At 43.9% G+C, this 14,906-nt stretch overlaps 1 protein-coding gene across 1 annotated transcript in view; it reads left to right on the top strand.

Annotated features, from left to right (window-relative positions):
- ELOA (elongin A) overlaps window positions 1–14,906 on the top strand; it is a 35,374-nt gene that overhangs the window by 17,195 nt on the left and 3,273 nt on the right. Inside the window, exons 5-10 of the mRNA XM_054999630.1 lie at window positions 3,195–3,309; window positions 5,001–5,156; window positions 6,937–7,034; window positions 10,579–10,759; window positions 12,307–12,418; window positions 12,625–12,779. Of these exons, the coding sequence (XP_054855605.1) occupies window positions 3,195–3,309; window positions 5,001–5,156; window positions 6,937–7,034; window positions 10,579–10,759; window positions 12,307–12,418; window positions 12,625–12,779 (817 nt within the window). The remainder of the gene's footprint in view (window positions 1–3,194; window positions 3,310–5,000; window positions 5,157–6,936; window positions 7,035–10,578; window positions 10,760–12,306; window positions 12,419–12,624; window positions 12,780–14,906) is intronic.

Genomic DNA, 14,906 nt, shown 5'->3' with positions numbered 1-14,906 from the left:
AGCAAATCAGAGAAAGGGAAGCTACAGGTGTCTGTCCACACTCCTCCCACACACACAAGCTCAAGCCACTGGTAAATAAGGGAAGGGTGAATCCATTTCAGTGTGGCGGCCTGGGATATCTGATGGGAAAGGGAGTTAGAAGAAGTGGAGAGCACCCTCACAGACACACACACACACACACAGTGCAGTGACAGAAAAGAAGATGCAGATCTTGACCTCTGGGATACAGTTCAGGGGAGAGAGCACCCGTGGAAGTTCCACTGCACACTATTAAGCTTCTGTTCATTTCTGCAAGGCTTGAGCCAAAGAACTTCTCAGTCAATTTGGTGACTTGGGATTTTTCATCTCCTGCATGTTGGCTCCACTGTGGCAGAGTGTCCCTGCCCACATGCTTGTAGAATCAGAAAGCCGGTCCTCTCATCTTCTCAGTCTTTATCCAGGACAGATAAAAATGAGTGATTTTGAAAAACGAGGTGTTTGTTGTTTTTGTGTATTTAGGTTTCATCTCTCTTTTTGGAGAAGGTTTACCGACATGAGTTCCTTACTGTGTTAAATGGAATCAGCAAAAAATGTGCAACATATCAATTAATAAACAATGTTATAGATTGTCTGTCAGTTGCTTTGAAGGACATAATTACATTTTTAAGGTTCATCTATAGTATGTTTCTCTCTCAAAAATAATCTGGTTTGAATGAAATCTGAATACAAATGTATAATCTCTTTTAAAATTCAATTTAAGGAACTCTTAAAAAAGCCTGCTTTTTCAAAAGAAAACTGTAGTGAAAATATCATTTTAAGTCCATCATATAGCACACTAGTTCATGCACCTGCATTATGGCTTGATGCTGAGGGCCAATGATGAGCAAGGAACCACAATTGTCATCCATTCTTCCATCTGGGTGATGTTTTACTCCAATTTTATTCTTTCTCATGATAACTTGTAAATAAAGCTTTTTACACCTTTCTCAGCTTACTGACTTCCAAGGACTTAGCATGTAACTCTGTTTAGCATGGCATTGTTAGTACCCTAATAATAATGTTTAATCTTCCATCCCATGGAAAATATTGATCTGCTTTTTAACTATTTCCAGCCCTTGCTTCTAGATGAGATTTTAAAAACATTTTTGGGTGGGTCTGAGGTGGGACTGGGCAGTTCTGGGATAAAGGTAAAGGCACAAAATATTGCAGAAAAGAACAGTGGAAAAACAGCACTTTCTCTTGTTGATTCTAACCAGGGCCTGTCTACAAAACTGTGTTTGGGTTCACGTTACCTAAAAATAAGCAATATGTGACATACCACCTACTGAAATGTTAAGAATGTGCGAAACTTCTGGCGTGCTTTCTGAGGCTGTATAAAGGCTTTATTTTATAGTTGATAGCGACTGGTGGGTATGCATCATCATCTAAGAAATCATCAACTGAAAAGTTTAATTCAAATACTGCCTCAGTTCATATCAGTCTGTCCTGCCTGCATCTTTTGATGTACTTTGGCTTCATAAGCCTTGAACCTCATGAATGCTGTCATGGGAGGACCACTGCACACTCTGTGCCTCATTTTTACCTGTCCTCTTGGAGTTCCTCTGTAGCTCCTTTTGAACTTGAGATGGGAGATGGTCAAGGGTAGAATGTGCATGTCTTTAGTTATCTAGCACAGGGACTTTAATTCAGGAATGGGAGATGGCAAGAGTGCCATTTGGAAAATTTGGTAGAGTCCGGTTTCTCCTTGAGAAGAGGAGAACGTCTTGAGATGGTTGGATATTGTGACCTGTGGAAGTAGAAACTAGGTGCTCTTTCTATCTTCAAATGGGAGAGTTCTCTTCCCACAACTTCTGGCTTAGAGCAAGGTCTGTTTGATCCTTTGTTCGAAGATGGTGGGTGCTGCCTCCCAATTGGTGATGGAAAGAGCAGCCTATTTCCTGCCTCCAGAAGGCATGGGTAAGGAAGTACCTAATCATTTCAGGATAGTCTCTTCTCCTTGAGGGAAAACAGGAATCTGCCAATTTTACTCTTTTAAGTAGAAAGAATCTTCATTCTAAGTCTAATATTCTGTATGAGTGTGGGAGAGGGGAAGTTGTTAAGGTAGGAAGGTATACATGTATCAGATGTTTGCACACCTGGGCATCAAATTCCCACTCAGCATTAGAGCCTTAATGTTGGAGGGATTTTATAGGCCATGTAGACCAATTCCTGTGGGGTAGCCATGTTAGTCTGTTGCAGCAGAACAAAATGGAAGTGCAGTGGTACTTTAAAGACTAACAACATTTATCCGTTAATCAGCTTTTGTGAGTTAGAGCAAACTTCTTCAGATACAGTATCTGAAGTGAGCTCTGTCTCATGGAAGCTCATACCTGGAATAAATATAGCTTAGGTGCCACTAGTCTTCTGTTTTGGTCATCTAGAGTAACTTGCTGCTCTAAGCAGGAAATCCAAAACTTGAGCTTTTCCAACAGATGACTGTCAGGCCTTAGCTGAAAGACCTCCATGGGGGGAAGTGCGAGGTCATTGGGTCCATGTGTTAAACTGATTTCACGGTTAAGAAGCTTCCCCCAATGTTCAGTCACAGCTGTCTTTCCCATAACAAGCCCATTAGATTTCCTACATGGCACCACCTCTCCCCCCACCTAAAATCACTTGTCTGACCCCATCCTTTCTTTGAAACCTGTTCCAAACAACATTTTCATCGTCCTTAAACTATTTTACGAACTATTACATTTTGTACCCCCCCACACACACTTCCACCGAACCAGTGAAATGTATTGTTTGTCTGAGTGTCATCTGTCAACAGCTGGGTGCTCCTGTCCCTATTTGTAAACAGCAACTCAGTTGGTTGTTGTGGGTTTTCTGGGCTGTATTGCTGTGGTCTTGGCATTGTAGTTCCTGACGTTTCACCAGCAGCTGTGGCTGGCACCTTCAGAGGTGTGGCACCAAAAGACAGGGATCAACAACCATCGTTCTCCGGCCGTGAAAGCCTTCGACAATACAGCAACTCAGTTGGTCACATGAGATGAGCAGTCATTGCCTTTAGGAGGCCAAGTTGCGAAGCTTTTGCAAATGGGAAGAGATTTTTTCCCTCTCTCACACAAATGTCTTCTTACATGGGTGCGTGTGAGGAAAGGAAGGCTAGTAAATATTTTGGGTGGGCTTCTGTGCAAGGCTGCTATACGTAAACACTCTTATGTTTTTTTCCCCTTCAGATCCCCATTGATGTTGTGCCAACGCTCCCTGACATACCTTTGCCCCCAATCCAGAGTTCCTACCGCCCTCTTCCTTCGCTGGATTCGCTCCCTCTCAGCCAGCCAAAGAGGAAAGGTAACTTTTGAAATGAGAACAGAATGGAACCTTTTTGAGAAAATCCTTTAGTTGTTCCTTGATACAGGAGAGAGGGAGAAATGTTAGGAACATTTTTAAAATCTCTTTTGTTGACGTATTTATTTCTGCTTCTGCCCAGCAGTCTTGCTTACAACAATGAAAACAGGGAACGAATCTCACAATGGCATCATTAAAGAACAAAAACTCCCTGTAAAGTGTAATAGTCGGGTTGCTAGAGATGGTGACATAGCAAGGCCGTATACAGAGAACCTCCAAAGGCCTATTGGAATGGAAACATTTGTGCTTGCTTCTGAAAGACTGTTAAAGATGAGCTTGCCTCCATACACCTTGTTGGGAAAGAAACCCACAAGGCGGATGCTGCTGCCAGAGGCCGCCTCTCCCCCCCCCCCCCCCCCAGTGTGTAGTGACTGTTAGACAGAAAAGTTATTGGAGCCAGCCTGAGGAATCTCATATGGGAGAAGGAGTGCGCTTGGGTGTCCTGGATCCAAGCTGTCCGATATGCCTCTGTGGCACTCACGAATTAAGCAATTTGTGTTGGGTGATAGGTAGTCTGTGGATTGGATTCCACAGGTTTGTTCTGCTGCCAGAGGAGTTTTCTTCCAGCAGAAGGAGGCTTACCTTGATGTCAGAGAGGACTTCTGTTGGCAGAATGGGTCCATGGGATCCAGCCCAACATTTAGTGGTTGATCTTCTCTTACAAAAAGTAGGAGTACTGCTGAGTGTGCTTCGAGGTATAAGGAGACCCCTTCTTGGTCTCTGGTTGCGAGAGGCCAATTTACACAGGTTTATTTATAACATTTATTAGCCACCTCTCTACCTTATAGAACTCAAGGGGGCTTACGTTGGAAGTAAAGATAATGAACATAAAAATGCATAAAACCACAATTTAAAATCACAATTTAAAAACTACCAGTAAGTAAATACCAGATAGTTGAATGCTGTCCTGAATAAAACTCTGTTCGGCTGTCTCCTGAAGATAAAGAGTGAGGGGGCCAGGCTCACCTTGCTGGAAATACTGTTCTATAATTGTGGGGCTCCCACCAAAAAGATCCTCTCTTGTATACCCACCAACTGAACTTCTTCAATTGACGGGACAATCAGGAGGGCCTCTCCCTGTGATCTTAACTCTTAGGCAGAAACATACGGGAAAAGATGGTCCTTCAGATTCCTTCAGGTTGGGTCTGGGGTCCCCTTAGGTTTTTCTTTGGCATGCTGCTGTCCAATTAATGTACACCTAATGTACAGCTTTTAGTACTTTGCGGTGTAGTTTTAGTTTAAAGAAAAGAATTACCTACTTTCCCATACACTCGTTCCAAGGCCTTTGGCCTTTAGAAGTTTGGGCCATCTCCATACAATATGCAAAAAAAATTAATTAGTTCTCTACCATGAGGTGGTGGTAGTGGCTATTTACTATGATAGCTAAATGGAACCTCCATTTCTATCAACAATATACCTGACACATTTTTTGGCCGCGTAGGGTTATTTGATTGGCTACTGCTAAACTAGGTAGATCTGCAGTCTAATCCAAAGAGACGTTTTTAATTTTCTGAGATTGGGGCTCATCCAGCCATTAGAGATTGCCTTTGACTATTTCTGTACTGGGTCTTCAGATCTGATAGTAATCCATGTATTCCCCACACACACACACACCTTAATCTCTTGGTTTGCAGCATTGTCCTCGCCCACAGAGGAGGATGAAGCAGGCTTCACGGGACGCAGGCTGAATTCCAAGATGCAGGTCTATTCGGGATCCAAAACTGCTTACCTCCCAAAGATGATGTCTTTGTATGAACAGTGCATCCGAGTCCTCAGCAATAACATTGACTGTGAGTATTGCCAGGTGTGGTGGGTGGCTCTCATAGGTTGAATTCTATACTGCTGTTGATCTAGTTTTGCCAGGTAATGGTAAAACAGGCACAGGTATTTGGAGGGGAGAATCAGCGTGCAGGAGGGCAGGTCTGTCTGTGTGCTTGACACTTCCCTTATCTGCTACTTCTTTCCCCAAAATTGGGATTAGCAACCTTTAATGATAAAAGAGCCAAACTATGTCAAAACTCAAAGCAAACAATCCACAAAGAGTCAGTATAAGAAAGGTCATTTAATGTTAATAAGCGACAGTTTGTGATGATTGAAAAGATAATAATCTATCATGTTTCTGCAGCCCAAATGATGGTTCTTTACTAGGGAGCAGCAAACATGAGCTCACTCAATAAGTCATAAATATACACAAGAGCACCCTGTGCAATGATTTTAGTGCGCTGGAACAAATCTGCACATGTTTTGTGCCTGGATTTCTGGCAACTCTTCAGCTCTATCATTTTTTTGTCCTGAAGCATCTTCAAGGAGCCCTTTAAACAATCTTTGTTTCCCGTTCCCTTTCATAGGCTGGTTCTTCTAGCTTTGCACCCATGCCTCCAATAGACCAGAACTTCATTTTCTTTTTTAAAGGATCGTATTCAGTTCTGGACTGAGCCATGTTTGGCTGTCGTGCCATAGGTGGAAGAATCCTGTCTTAACTCATCACCTGAGAATTTTAAAAAAAAAAAAACACCAGCCAGGATTTCAGAGCCAGGTGTAGGAAATATCTTGCCTCCCTTCCTAGTTCCCAATTGTAGGAAATATCTTGCCTCCCTTCCTAGTTCCCAGTTCCTTTGGTTCAGCACCCACTGCTGACCTATTCCACCTGCCAGCCCTCAGCCCCGTGATCTCTTTTCTGAGCAACCACATTGGTCAGTTTGGAAAAGGGACATTGAGGCAGCTGGAAGTCCACAGGGATCTGTGGATGAGTCCCTACTGGTCAGCAAGCAGCCTTTGGGTAACACAGCTCTGATCTAGTTCAGCCTGATGCATCCTGCATTTCAGAAGATGCCATAGTGGTCTGTACAGTGTGCAAGAGCATTATTTTACTTATTTCTTTAGATAATTATCTCCTGCTTTTCTTCCCAAGGGGGATTCCCAGCTGGTTACAACATTTCCCCCTTCTCATTTTACCCTTATAACAACTACACTGTGATGTAAGCTAGACTTAGAGACAGTGATGGGCTAAATTTTTTTTTAAGTTGTAAACAACCATATTGGCCCTTGCAAAATCCAGGACAAGAAACAAAATCCATGTAATATTTTTTATTATGGTCAACCAGAACAACCCAAAGCACTGTGCAAGCTTTTGAGCTCCTCAGAGCTCTTCCTCAGGCTAGATGGTATGAAAAATTTTAGAAATAAAGGAGGAAGAAAACAGATTTTCCAGGTCCGGATCCTAATAGTGCAATCTTATGCAGAGTTGCTCCAGTCTAAGCCCATTGACTTCAATGGACTTCGACTGGAGTAACTCCGCATAGGATAGCACTGTAAGACTATCTTGCCAGCCTTTGGTGATCGATGCGGACAGGCTCACATTGCTGTAGGGGTTAAATAACAGCACTTACAGCAGGTTTCCATGGTAGATTGGGGGATTTGACCAAGGGTCACCCCCATCTTAGTTGGACCGTCTGATAACTTCACCATGTTGGCTCTCGGTATGCTTGTGTCCCTCTCTCGGGGGTCTACTATAGAATCACAGAGAAATCTGATGACCACAATGAGTGCTTTTCCTCCCCTTCCTCATAGCAATCTATGAAGTGGGTGGCGTTCCTTTCACTGTTCTGGAACCCGTCCTGGAGCGATGCACCCCGGACCAGTTGTACCGCATCGAGGAGTGTAATCATGTGAGTGGTGAGAGATTGGGGAAAAAGGATTTTTTGTGTCAGTCTGACTTCCAGCACCTCTTGCAAACAGAGCTGTGGCTGTAGCCCTGAAGTAAGGTCACTATCTAGATATACCTTGGGATTTGCAGGGCTGTGTGGCATAGCGATAATGCTGCTGAGCTCTGAATTAGGAAGCTCCTGGCTTATTTTATTTACTATGTTTATAGCCCGCCTTTCTTGTTGAGACTTGAGGGAGATTACTGAATATAAAACAAAGCCATCAAATAGCCTGTGCCATCTAGTAAACAATGCAATGGGACTAGGACTAGAAATAATGTAAAAATAGGAATAATGCAAAAAACCAAAGTATCAGACGTGATAAGTCATAAACAATGCAAAAAAATGGAGTTACAAAAGTAGAAAACAATGCGGTAAGATAATTCAGGCAATGAACAGTGCAGTAAGATGCAGTAAGATAATTCAGGCAATGAAGACTGCAATCTTCTTCCTTTTATAAAAACACCCACCTGAAACCATCTTGTCTAGCCGCTGCTGTGTGCTCAGTAGGGGGTGTTAGGAAAGCCAAAGTTCACTCAACTTTGGTTGCAAATCTGAAATATGGAGAAAAGAAGACTGGCCTATGGTGCAGGGTTCTTTTCGATGATTTCCAAAACAGCGTATATGAAATGCTTTAAAGAGAAATAAAATGCCTGTCCTTGTGGGTGGGATGTGTGCAAAAGGGAGTTCTTGACTTGCTGCATGGAGTCTGGGATGTGTGTGTGTGCATGTGCCGTGCATGCAAACCTTTGCAGGATTCCTGTTGATCAAGGCCCAACCATTCCCCTGATAAGAGAAGAAAGTGGGCTTTGCTTTCATCCTCAAGTGGAGTCAGGACTTTTTTTCAGCAGGAGCGCGGGGGAATGGAGTTCCGGAACCTCTTGAAAATGGTCACATGGCTGGTGGCCCCGCCCCCTGATCTCCAGACAGAGGGAAGTTTAGATTGCCCTCCACGCCGCTCAGCAGTGCGGAGGGCCATCTAAACTCCCCTCTGTCTGGAGATCAGGGGGCGGGGCCACCAGCCATGTGACCATTTTCTCCGAGGGCAACCTACTGAGTTCCAGCACCTCTTTTCCCAGAAAAAAAAGCCCTGAGTGGAGTGCTTTAACTCACCCATGCCAAAAAATAAATGGCAGCCCTTCACTTCTGTAGCAGGAAGCAAAAGGACTGCAGTCAGGCTTTCTAATTCAGATCTTAAATGAGAAAAAGAAGCCAGTATTATCTTGGTTTTGCTCAAAGTTGATCACAATATATTTTTTTTTAAGCATGAGGTTTTAAACAGGATATGTGCATGTGTCTTGTTTGTCTTCTTCCACTTTGTAGCAGCAAGATTTCTGATAAATGTCATCAGACTGTGTTCTAAGAATCCCCAGTGCTATATATGGGCAAGGGTTCCCCCCCTCCCCTTTTCTCCCTGCTTCTACTTTGGGAATCCTGGGAATATCATTTTGCTTTTCTAGGTCTCTTAGAATGCAAGTAGATTTGGGCATCTCTCCAACTCTAGGCAGGAGTGGATGGGACTCAGGCATCATCAGCTGAGTGGTGCACAGCAGCTCAGGCAACAGATTTGTGCAGCACCCTGTTTTGGGCAGCACACACTGGTTGCCAGCTGTTGCTATTGCAAATGAGCCTCTGGGGTAGAAAAAGATGGAGGTGCCATATGTCTTTGGAAAGAAAAACATGCTGAACAACCCTATAATTTTTTCTGTCTCGGTGGAGGCTGGGAGCAGCTGTTGTAAATGGTCTCCTGGCTCACACATTGGGGTCCAGGAGAAAAAACGAATTTTGTGTAGTCAATAACATGCTTGGCAGAATTTGCCAATCATGTTGGCAAATGGACCTGACTGTCCATTAAGTGCACATTGGCAAATGTTGGACAACTTCAGCTGTCATAATATGGGGACTTTATGTATTTTGTGTAGAATAAAAAGATCTCTCATTCTGTGTTTAGGTTCCCTATATTTGTGTATGCCTCCTTTTTTTGTTGTTCATTTATAATTGATTTTGTATTGTGTGATTTAGATTTAGGAAGTGTTTGGCAAGGGTGTGGGATGGCCATGGGGGGAAGGGAGAAAGGGAGGGGATAGTGCAGAAAGATTTCCATAGAGACTTGCTTTGTATCTATGTGAATTAGGAACTTGGATCTCTGCCTTTAAAAAAAACAAACAAATTGAAATGTATCATGATGGCAGCTGGTTCTTCACACCCTTTAGGCAGGGGTGTGACTTTGCAGCATATTCACCAGTTTGCCAAACAGAGTATGAACAATTGCTGTGGAGCATGTATGAGAGACAGTGTAGTGTAGTCATCATTGTGTACCCTGCCCTGGTTGATCCATGTTCACGTCCACATAATGAGGTAAGATCTTTGGGTGGCTTTTACCATCACTCAGCCTCAGTGGGGATAAAATGGCAAGAGGATGTGTGTGTGTTTGTATGTGAAGAGGAGGGAGGGGGAATGCTGCATATCTCCTTAACCTCCTTAGAGTAAGAATGTGACCCAAACATGATCTTTGTACCTTTTCTTTTGCATTGTCTATTACCTGCTATGTCTTAAGGAGTTTTGAGCAGCTTGTTATTTTGATTTTTTAAAATGCAGAATAGGACTTGTTGAAGCATTTTGCGATATCTCAACTGACAATATTCAGATCAGAGTTATCAATGCAAGCATTTTAGAAAGGAGGTGACCATTCAGAATAGCAATACAAAACAGGGACCAAAGTCCTAATTATTCAAACTCCTCAGTAATATTAATTATTTCCAATAAAATAAGCACCTTTCATATAGAAAAGAGAGACACTCTCACCAATGAGGGGACAAGGTCATCAATGCATAGGGGAAATGTCATTGATTATTTTTTGTTGCAGCAGTGTAGAGGTCTGCTTTTTTAACAAGGTATTATTTTAAAAGTTTTGGGTGATCATCCAGTCTCTGAATTGAAACAACTTTAGTGGCTCTCAAATGGTCTCTGAACCAGGCACTGATCATCTACTGAGATTTGCTTGGCCTTAAAAGTGACTGTGTTCAGGTATCACAACAAACTGCCACTTGTGCAACAAACCCTGGTTAGTCTTCTGGATGTAGGTGATAAATCCTGTTTGGTTAACAAACTCTGAAGTCTCTGCTTCTTGCCTCCTCTCCAACTCCCAACACAGAGGCTATTTTTCCTGTTCTGCCATTTCTGGACAGGCCCCAATAAAGGATTGTACTACTCAATAACAAAGGGTGGTTTCTCCATTCAGACATCTCAACAAACCACAGTTGGAACCAACTATGGTTAACAAGCCAGCTACAAACTCTAGTTTTAAATCCCAACTTGCATCAGCTAAGAAAACCCAGATTCTTGAATCACGTGCATTTGGATGTCACAACTAAGCAGTAGTTTGAACCATGGCTGTTCAGAATGTCTGAAAACCACTAATGGAGCTGCATCTGACAGTTCTGAGCTGCTAGCCACTCCATGCTTCCTTTTATACCCTGATCTCATTCTTTGTGTTTTTGGTCTTCAGTTTTTAACCGAGGACACCAATGAGTTGTGGCATAATCACTGCATCCGCGATTTCAAGAAAGAGAAGCCAGAGGAGTTTGAGTCATGGCGGGAGATGTACCTCCGCCTGCACGATGCCCGCGAGCAGCGGCTGCTCCTGCTGACCCAGAACATCCGCTCCGCTCACGCCAATAAACCTAAAGGTAGAGGGGAGGGCAGAGCCCCAAGATGGCACAAGATGGGAAGGGGCTAGCTGTCTGTTGCTGGATCTGAAAGGCAGTGGACATTAGAGTCGCCAACTTTTGTATTAACCCTGTTCTTCGCCTTTAGCAACACTTTGCTGGATGCTGAAATTTCTGCATGTCACAGAACAGGATGCTTTGCTAGCTTAATTTTTGCACATCAGGCTGCCAAGAAAAAGAGCAGGATTAATATAAAACCAAAGTAGTAGTTATAGTAATAGTTGTTATTATTTAATAATAATATTTTCATTTTTAGTCCGCCTTTCTCACTGGGACCCAAGGTGGATTACACGTATGATAAAAAAAGTCTTTTTTAGTCAATCAGTAGGAGAATTACAAAATATGATAACATCAGCCAGTCAGTGAGTGTATTACAGTTTGCAGTAACATTTTAATCGAACAGCAAAAATTCCTATTAAGACAAAATGATGCAGTTGGGTTGGGACTGTGGGACAGGGTCAAAAAATGGAACATGTGCAAATGCATTTGTTGAAGTCAACATGACAGTCAGTATAGAAAAAACTTTATCCCTTATAAAAGTTGTCACCCGACATGTTTCAACATGACTTCTTCAGCGGTGTAGGGCCATCTGTAGTAACCTGAGGGAATTCTGAAGTTCTTTTCTATGAAACCACGTTTGGTGTTTCGGCGTGTGCTTTTGATACCTGCCTCTAGGGTTAATAAAAATAACAGTGTGCATATATACTGCCCTTCTGGACAGATTAGTGCCACACTCAGAGTGGTGAACACAGTCAGTGTTACTCCCCACAATACAGCTGGGGAGCTGGGGCTGAGAGGAGTGGCTTACCCAAGGCCACCTGCAGAATTCATGGCAGTAGTGGGAGTCGAACAAGCAGAGTGCCGACTCAGCGCCCAACCACATAACCATGTGACTTTTTAAAAATACCCAGGTCGGGCTGCTCTTGTGCGTTGAACACAAGATTTCACTGCACAGAGCCACGCCTGATCATCTGCTAATCCTATGTAGCTGCAATGATCAATAGAAAACGTGGCACTGCTGTTTGTCTCTGTGAGGTAGGCTTGCCCTATATCATACAGGTGGGGGCTTCCTGTTGCTTCTGGGGCATTGCTGAACAGAGATTCCACAGGCCTTGCTGCTCCTACGCAGTGTGGGAGGGGGAAAAGTGGCCTCTGTTTACTGGCTCCTGGATCTGGTGCAGCAAGATGTAGTGTGGCACCCTTACTGTCTGCAAGGCCCTGGGTCTGGCTATTCTTGAGATGCTCTTGCCAATTAGAACTACCAGTTAGAAAAGGCTTATGTGCTGCACTGCATGGGGCTGTAGAAAAGACGCTGTGGCAGGAAGTATATTGGCACTCTCAGAGGGAACTGTAGGTGAGGCGGTGGGGGAGGGGAAGGTAGCCTCCTTCAGGGAAGACAGCCTGTCTCCTGTGAGGCAGAGAAAGAACACGCTGGCTAACTATTGAGGCCCTGAGTGGACCAACATTCCTCTGGCTAACTTGAGTTTCTCCCACCAACGTACCTCTAGGCAGAGTAGCCAAGATGGCGTTTGTCAATTCTGCTGCAAAGCCACCCCGGGACGTGCGGAGAAGGCAGGAGAAGTTTGGCACTGGAGGAGCAGCTGTCCCAGAGAAGATCAAGTGAGTCTCAAACCACATACCCTCTGTTCAGTGCTGAGGGGTGTGTACCTAGGGCCAAATGGAAGTCAAGAAGCTTATTATTCAATTTTTTTATATAAAATAAATAAAAATATATGCTTTTGCAGATTAACTGAAGCTGCAGAATGGTTGGTCCTTGAGCACACAAAGAGTGCTTTTTAACCTGTAATATCCTTATTCTCCCTCAGGATAAAGCCAGTGCTCTTCTCCCCTGCAAAAAGCAGCATTCAAGTGGAGGAGGAACAGGTTTATGAAGGGCCCAGCACTAGCAGCGGTCACTCGGGCCTCTCTGTGAGCAGTGCTTCCTCCGTTAGCTATGACCCTCGGAAGCCCCCTGTGAAGAGTAAGTGACCAGAGATATTGCAATATTCCTTTGGCCAGTGGTTGGTCTGGTTCAAATTCATGGCCTCGGGTTATAGCACAGAGGGTACAGGGGGTCTGGAAGAAAAGATGCAGGGTGCAGGGTTGGTGAGGAGAAGAGCTCTTTGATGGCATTGGCTAGAGCAGTAGCTTTTGAATTGCATTTCAGGGAGCCCAGTATGTTCCTTAGAAGCTTATGGTGTGCTTTTCCTCAGTAGGAAACTGGGGCATGGAGTCGGTTTGCACTGCAAAGCCCTAACTGGGCCAGCCAACAGCTTTGTTCCTATGGCTGATCTTTGCTGACAGCTAGGATATCCATCAGCAGAATGAGTCTTCTTTGCCTTCTCTTTCTTCGGGTAGCCCAAACAGCAGAAAATTTTTTGCAGGCTTCAGGCCTGTATGAACTTGAGTCTATGCCCTTGCTCAGGCTCTGCCTCAGTATTTATTTATTGATTGATTTGATTTATACCCTGCCCTCCCCACAAATGGGCTCAGGGCGGCTAACAACATTCATAAAATACAGTGAATTAATCATAAAACTATAAAATTAATAATAATCTTAAGACAATAATTAAAATAGTCCAGCCGCAGGCTATTTAAATAAATAGTTGGGAGTAGAGATGGGCATGAACTGAAATACGAACCAAAATTCATGACGAACCAGGCCAGTTTGTGGTTCGTGAACCAGCAGCTCGTCAGATCCCATTTCTGATGAACCGCCACGAACTTTAGGCTGGTTTGTTTGGTTCGTTTTTCAATTCATCACTGCAGACAGCCTGGTGCCGATCAATCAGTTTCCTAGGCAATGGGATGGACTTCCTGCAGACCTTCTGCTGACCCGGAAGTGACATTTTCACAAACCAAAATGAACCGATTCGTGAACCAGGGCAGGTTTGTGAAAGTTCTTGGTTCGTGGTTCATGAAATGTGACAAACTATAAACCACATGGTTCGGGTTTTTCTGGTTTTTCTCTAGTTGGGAATCCGTATATGGGCATATATATAAGCATAGCACATGGCCAAGGGCAGCCCCAGAAAAAGTGGTGGTCTTAGGTGGAAGAAGGGGGACACCCACTGGCACTCAGCCAAAGGCCTGGCGGAACATCTCTGTTTTACAGGCCCTGCGGAACTGTAACAGGTCCGGCAGGGCCCAGATCTCCAGCGGGACACCATTCCTCCAGGCCAGGGCAGAAAAAGCCCTGGCCCTGGTTGAGGCAAGACGGATGTCCTTTGGGCCGGGGACCATCAGGAGTTGCTTGTCTGCAGAGCGCAATGCCCTGCAGGGAACGTAATGGAAGAGGCGGTCCCTCAGGTATGCAGGTCCCAGTCCGTGAAGGGCTTTAAACACCTTGAACTGGATCCGGAACTCCACTGGGAGCCAGTATCTTCTGCAACGTGTGATCTTGAGAGATCCAGGTTGAATCATGACACTGCATTGGTCTCTCTCAAGGCCGAACCCTCTCACTCAGTCTAGGGACCTTAATCTGGGAAATGGGAATCAGAAACCTCCTTTTGATGGCTTAACCCTTGTTCTGTTTTAGTTTAAAAGAGATAGAAGCAAGGTCTTTGGTTAATCTTTCAGTGGCATAAATGGAAGTGGTCTAGCTATAATCCCCTCAGAAGAAGGTCTTTGATATGGGGGGTGGCTTTTAGGAGTGGAACTTTTGTATTCAAAATGGTGGGGTCGCAAGTTTGGGTTTATGACAAAACCTTTTTTGCTAAAATTTAGTCTGAACATTTGAAATACTGTTTATGCTGCTGTGTTACTGTATGGCCTTAAATCCAGTCATCTAATTTAGTACTATGGAATGGGTATCTCTGTTAATAATTAGTGGTTAATAAGGAGTTTTAATAATAATTGAAGAGGAAGGTTGTGACAGAACTTGCCCTTCTGTATCTTGCATAAATTAGCATTGGGGCAGAAAGGAAAGTAAGAGGGTGTGATGGAATCCCTAGCCATTAGGAAGCTAAAACTTTACGCAGCTGGGCGTAAAAAGTTAGTGGCAATAGAGATGGGTTACAATGCAATGCGCACTGAGCCAAAAAGGCCCTGTCCTTTCCTCTTGTGTCACCTCCCCTTGCCTTTGTAGACCAGGTTTCTTCTTTGTCCT

The sequence above is a fragment of the Eublepharis macularius genome, chromosome 15 (assembly GCF_028583425.1).
Source record: "Eublepharis macularius isolate TG4126 chromosome 15, MPM_Emac_v1.0, whole genome shotgun sequence".
NCBI lineage: Eukaryota > Metazoa > Chordata > Lepidosauria > Squamata > Eublepharidae > Eublepharis > Eublepharis macularius.
The sequence above is the reverse complement of the archived record's forward strand: the minus strand, read 5'-3'. Positions and strand labels throughout refer to the sequence as shown.